General features: G+C 53.9%; 1 protein-coding gene across 1 annotated transcript in view; it reads left to right on the top strand.

Annotated features, from left to right (window-relative positions):
• Nucleotides 1–693: 693 nt before the first annotated feature.
• The window catches only part of Jph2 (junctophilin 2), a 65,144-nt gene continuing 59,837 nt past the window's right edge, over nucleotides 694–6,000 (top strand). Inside the window, exon 1 of the mRNA XM_076851874.1 lies at nucleotides 694–1,531. Within this exon, the coding sequence (XP_076707989.1) occupies nucleotides 1,153–1,531 (379 nt within the window). The 5' untranslated portion in view covers nucleotides 694–1,152. The remainder of the gene's footprint in view (nucleotides 1,532–6,000) is intronic.

Below are 6,000 nucleotides of genomic sequence, written 5' to 3'. Positions count from 1 at the left end.
CGACTGAGCGGAGAGGGGCGGGGCGTCCCGCAGGGCGGGGCTTGCCCTTCTAGCGGAGAGGCGGCTGGGCAGGGGGTTGCCCCGGCTCTCCCCGCTCCCAGGCGGCAGGGGGTTGGGTGTGGGCTGCAGCCCTGGACTCAGAGTTGCTGAATCCGCCGTCTGTCACCAGAACCCCACCTCTCCTTCTGAGCTCCTCTGTGCTGTCAAAAGCATAAGTGATCCCGTCCCCGTTCCTTTGGCTTTAGGTCACCGGATTCCTGGATGGGGTTGGCAGTGGCGCCGCAGCCCCAGGTCCTGTTAGGGCAAACGAGTTGGGTGGTGGCGAGGCTGGCGAACCTCTGAGCTCTGGAGAAGTTGAAGTGTCCCAGGGCTCGGCATTGGCAGGTCCCCGTCTCCGCTCCCTGCTGGGACAGGGTGGAGGGAGCTCTTACCCCTGGGGACACAGGACACCAAGGGGCCTGGGCTTCTACTCTTAGTCCTCAGCTGCCTTCCTCAGCCCTCCGGCCACCACCTGGGTCTGCAGCCACCAGCTCGGTTTGAAACACCCCTCCCTCCAGCCTAGAAGGAGGCCGGGTTGGCCAGGGGGTTATTTTGGGAGCAGCTTCTGAGATCCAATGGCCTTGTTAGGGCAACACTGACCTTTCTGTCCCGGGGGAGGGCAGGGCTGGGGAAGGGGCGGGGCGCGCGGCGGGACGATCGCAGCCCGCACACCCACCGGGTGGAGGAGAAGGGGGCCAGCGGCCTCGGCTGGGGCTGCCACCCAGGGGATTGCCCCTCTTTGAATCAGTGGGTCCCCTCTACCCCCACCCCTTTCCCTGTGCTTCTTAAAGGGATCTCACCGTTTTTCCTTGGATTTCATGGAAGCCAGACTTGGGACGTTTTGTGGGGACTTGGAGTCTTTCCTTCCTGTTTCCTCTGCAAGAGGCAGCCTTCCTTCCTGGGGCTGACTGAGGAGGCTCCCAGGCATGGCACTGCCCAGTGTCCCCAGTGCTGACCTGGCTCTTGGGCTCTTTCAGCCTCTGCTGGCGTCTTGCTTCCCCCCCTCCTGGGGCATGGTGGTGAGTCTGGGGGCCCAGCCCTGAGGGTGCCTGGAGAGTGTCACCCCCTGCACCCAAGCTGGAGGACGGGGAGGGCGTTGGGGGCGAGGATGAGATGAGTGGGGGCCGCTTCGACTTTGATGATGGCGGGGCGTACTGTGGGGGCTGGGAGGGGGGGAAGGCCCACGGGCATGGACTGTGCACTGGCCCCAAGGGCCAGGGCGAATACTCAGGCTCCTGGAACTTTGGCTTCGAAGTGGCGGGCGTCTACACCTGGCCCAGTGGAAATACCTTCGAGGGATACTGGAGCCAGGGCAAGCGGCATGGGCTGGGCATAGAGACCAAGGGGCGCTGGCTCTACAAGGGTGAGTGGACACATGGCTTCAAGGGGCGCTACGGAACCCGGCAGAGCACCAGCAGCGGTGCCAAGTACGAGGGCACCTGGAACAATGGCCTGCAGGATGGCTACGGCACTGAGACCTATGCAGATGGAGGTGAGCCCACCCTGGGGCCTGCAGAGCTGGGGTTGGGACAGAGGGTAAGGAACACTGGAGGAGGGTGAGAAGGGTGAGGGCAGTTGGCACAGAATCAGGTGGGTAGGATGGGATTTGCTGTGTGACCTTGGGCAAGCTGCTCTACCTCTCTGAGCATCCATTTCCTTATTAGTAAAGGTGGGGCCAATAAAGGGATTATTGTAAAGATTGGCAGATACAAGGCCTATCATATAAATATATACGTAACGCACAATCACTAAAATGCAAGTACTGCTCTTGGCATGCTAGGTTTATAAGCAATTGTGGAATAGACTGTAGCTTTGGTTCTAGCAGAATTGGGGTCTGGTCTCAACTTTGCCATGAAAATTATTTTCAAGTAATAGATTATGAGATGTGTGTATTTATTCATTCACTCACCCAGCCCCCTGCACATCCACTCAGTCACTTAGCCACCCACCCATCTATCTATCATCCACCCACACACTCACCCATTCTTTCCTTCTTCCTTCCTTCCTTCCTTCCTTCCTTTTTAGTGCTGGGAATTGAACCCAGGAGTGCTATACCAATGAACTACATCCCTAGTCCTTTTTATTTTGAGACAGGGTCTTGCTAAGTTGCTAAAGGTCTCTCTCAGTTGCTGAGGCTGGTCTTGAATGTGCAATCCTCCTGCCTCAGCCTCCATGTGTTTTTTTTCATTTAATGCATGTTCCTGGGGTACTTCCTATTTGCCAGGTATTAGTGCAAAGGATTGGATATGAGAACAAGATACAGTGTCTGGCTTCAGAAACAATTATACACCAACACCCACAGAGAGCTGTGGCAGAACAGAACAGTTAGGGTTGAGGAGGGCAGGGGACACTTTAGAGTATGTGGCTCCTGACTGCAGTGTAATGGGAAAGGAGTGACTGTGGAGTGGCAGTTGGGGACCATCCCAGCAGAAAGAGGAGTCTGAATCAAGGACCAGGAGCATGAGAGGAATAGTGGGTTCAGAAAATAGAGTCCTCTGTGGCACAACAGCCCCCGGAAGTGGCAGGGCAGATATCATTACCTCATCTGCTGGGTGTGACCTGAAACCTATCGCTTATCTGAGCCTCAGTGTCCTCGTTCATAACAAGGGGTTCTTTAGAACATCAGTACTGCTAAAATGGTGGTCAGGGGACAGGCAGCATGGGCATCACCTGTCCCCCAGGTGCAGATGCCCGCTCAGGGCTCCTTGCAGATCTTCTGAACCAGAATCTGAGCAAGGGTGGAGAAAGCTGGTTTAACAAGCTCACCAGGCAAATTTTAAGCATGTTAAGGTTTTTAAAGTATTGCTTTATGGGTGCAAGGCACCTGCCTATGTCCCAGCTCCTATGGAGACTGAGGCAGGCAGAGTGCTTGAGTCAAGGAGTTTGAGTCCATTCCTGGCAACATAGCAAGACCACGTCTCAATTTAAAAAAAAAAAAAAAAAAAAAGGAAAAGAAAAAGTATTGGTTTAAACCAGGGCCTCACAGACTATAGATCCCAGGCCAAGCTGGCCCACTGCCTGTTTGGTGTAGCATGTGGGCTGAGAGCAGTTTTACATATTAGTTATTTGGGGAAAAAAAATCAAAGAACAATATTTTGGGACATATTAAAGTTACATGGAAGTGCTGCACAGCGTCCTCGGTTTTGCCTCTTGTTATGACTCCTCATAGCAAAAGTTCCTTGGCGCCTGCTGGTGATGGTCCTTCTGGTCCCGTACATACGCCCTGTGTCCTCTGTGCCATCTTCCCAGCTGCTGCGCAGCTCAAAACTGCGGCTAATTAGAAAACAATCACATCGGCACCAGAAGGCATTTGCAGGAAATTATATTTGTCACCAGTGCACCCGCTTGATGACAGAAGACAGGAAGTGGGCATTCTGGGAGCGTGGGGGGTGCTGGAGGGGTGGCTGCAAGGCTGAAGCCGAGGCCAGTGGGCACTCTGAGCGCAGCCTGGGCTGAGGGTGGGTTTGTCTGAGCGAGGACCCATGAGGAACACCCCGGTAGGATTCTGCATGTTAATGGGAGACGACATTGGGGGTCTTTGTGGATGTGCACATCTGGCAGCTTTAAAACCCTGACTGGAACTGGACAAGACTAAGGACAGATTCTGGCTCCACCACTTGCTAGTTGGTGACCTTGAACCATTTGCTGACTCTCTCCAACTAAGGGCAACTCAGCTCACCTGAGGTGCCCGCCAGGAGCTGTCTTGGCTTCGAAGACACAGCAGAGAGCCAGCCTCAGTGTCTCTAGCTGCAAAATGGAGAAAATTCTTGAGCGCTCGCTAGGTGTCTGTCACCCATGCAAAGGTGCATTGTAGGCATGCGCCCAGTGTCCCCTCCCTTCCCTCTTTGCTCTCTCCAAACCAAGGAGAGAGTAAGAGTGTGGATCTGGGTGTGAGTCCCAGGGACACACGTTGCTGGGTCGAGATGAGCGTGAGAAACAATAGGCTGATCTTCCAAAATGTTTAAATGGCAGAAAGAAACCCCTCCATTCGTTCCCTTGTGCTCTCCGTGTCGCTGGGCTCTGCTCTGTGCCAGGCTCTGCCCCACAGCAAGTTCTAGGGTCCTCCAGGAGCCGAGTCTAGTGGAGCAGACGGAAATAAGCCAGAAAACAACCACCTGTGTGATTTCCAGAAGTTACTAGGGGCACACACACACACACAAAATGCAGCAGAGGGAAGACAGTGAGTGTTTTGGGACAAGGTGGCCTCAGAAGCAGGATGGGGAGGCTAGAGAGGAGGCAGCCTCCATCAGAGGCTACTGCCATGCAAAGGTCACCTGGGGCAACTCTGGGCATGGCCTGTTTGAGGCACAGCAAGAACTCCGGGGTGGCGGGGAAGGAGCCCTGAGCGTGGGGGTCCAGGGAGGAGTGCTAGTTGGGACTGTGGGTGTGGGCCAGCTCTCCCAGGCTTTGCAGACCTGGTATGTCCCAGGTGTGCCCAGGAGCTCTTGAGGCTGTAACTGGAGACCTGCCGCTCTGGTTTGTCAGGGGCCCAGACTTCTCTGGAATGAGATGGCTGCACAGGCAGGGTCCCTGGAAACCTCACAGATTCTCTCTCCCAAGCTGCACACGAGGTGTAACTGCCCAAAATTAGACGTGGCCACTGCTTCGGAAAATCTCTTTAATCAACCTGTCATCAGTCCCCTGAGGGTTTGTTAAGGACCTGCCCTCTGCCCTATCCTGGGGAGCGCTGAGGGGAATGTGGACAAATGAGATCCCGTGGTCAGGATCAGTTGGGAGTCAGGCAGCCCGGGGTCATTGGCTGCCTCTGGGTTACTCCGTCTTTGAGCCCTAATTTCCTCAGGCGTAAGGGACCTGTCCTAACTGCTCATGAAATTTCTCAAGAGATGAAATGATGGAGAACACTCAGTAAATGCTAGTTTTGCTTATTACTACTAGTTGTTCATTTATTCAATTAATATAGATGGCATAATTACTAGGAAGCCAGCTCTAGTCTACATTGGGAGGTGCACAAGTGACCTACGTGGACAGGCTCTGCCTTCACCCAGGACCTAACGGGACATGGTGCTGAAGTGCAATGCTGGGCACGAGATGCAGGGGCAGACAGGGGACTAAGAGGGCCCTAGTGGGGAACTCCCCGACTTAGCCATCCAGGGAGGCTTCCTGGAGTAGGCGGCAAGCCGAGCCCTGAAGTATGTGTGGGAGCAAGTCTGACAACCCCAGGTGGAAGGAGGGGTCCGCCAAAGCCAAGAGGCTGCTGCTCAGCCAGGAGATAAAGCCAAATGACCTTATTTATTTATTATTTATTTTTGGTACCAGGTATTGGACCAGAGGGACTTCACCACAGAGCCACATTCCAGCCCTTTTTATTTTTTAAAATTTTGAGACAGGGTCTCACTAAGTTGCTGAGGCTGGCCTCCTGCCTTGGCCTCCAAGTTGCTGGGATTACAGGAAGGCACCACCGTGCTGAGCTTTGACTGGGCATCTCATCCCCAGCACTGTGAAAGGTTCCTTGCTCCCCACCTTCCCTTGCAGTCAGCACTACTACAGGTCAGTGCCTGCTCAAAACCTGGGGAAACAGCAGCTTGCCAGACTGAAGAGGCAGGAGGTGAAATTGATTTAGGGGTCAGGAACTAAGCTTTTCAAAATGAAAGAATAGAATAGAGATTATGAAATTTCTGTATGTCATAGAAAATAAGATAAAGTATTATTTCCTGAAATATTTGGTGTGTGTGTGTGTGTGTGTGTGTGTGTGTGTTATAAATTCAGTTCTTTCTGCAGATCATGGTCAAAAAGTTTGTCCTAAAGTCTTGATTGGCCTCTATGAAGCCCCTGTCATCCTACCTCGGTGAATCCTCCCTCTCCTCCAGCCATTGCTTTGGTTGCAGGTTAAGCTCTTCAACTCTGGCATGGGAAGCCGCAGGTGGGGAAGGAACATGGGCTCCAGCCTCCCAAACCCTGCTGCAGGCCACTTGGCACCCCTCCCCCCCCCCCATGGCCCTC

This window comes from Callospermophilus lateralis, chromosome 3 (assembly GCF_048772815.1).
Source record: "Callospermophilus lateralis isolate mCalLat2 chromosome 3, mCalLat2.hap1, whole genome shotgun sequence".
NCBI classification, from domain to species: domain Eukaryota; kingdom Metazoa; phylum Chordata; class Mammalia; order Rodentia; family Sciuridae; genus Callospermophilus; species Callospermophilus lateralis.
Note: the sequence above shows the minus strand (reverse complement) of the source record. Positions and strands in the feature narration are given on the sequence as shown.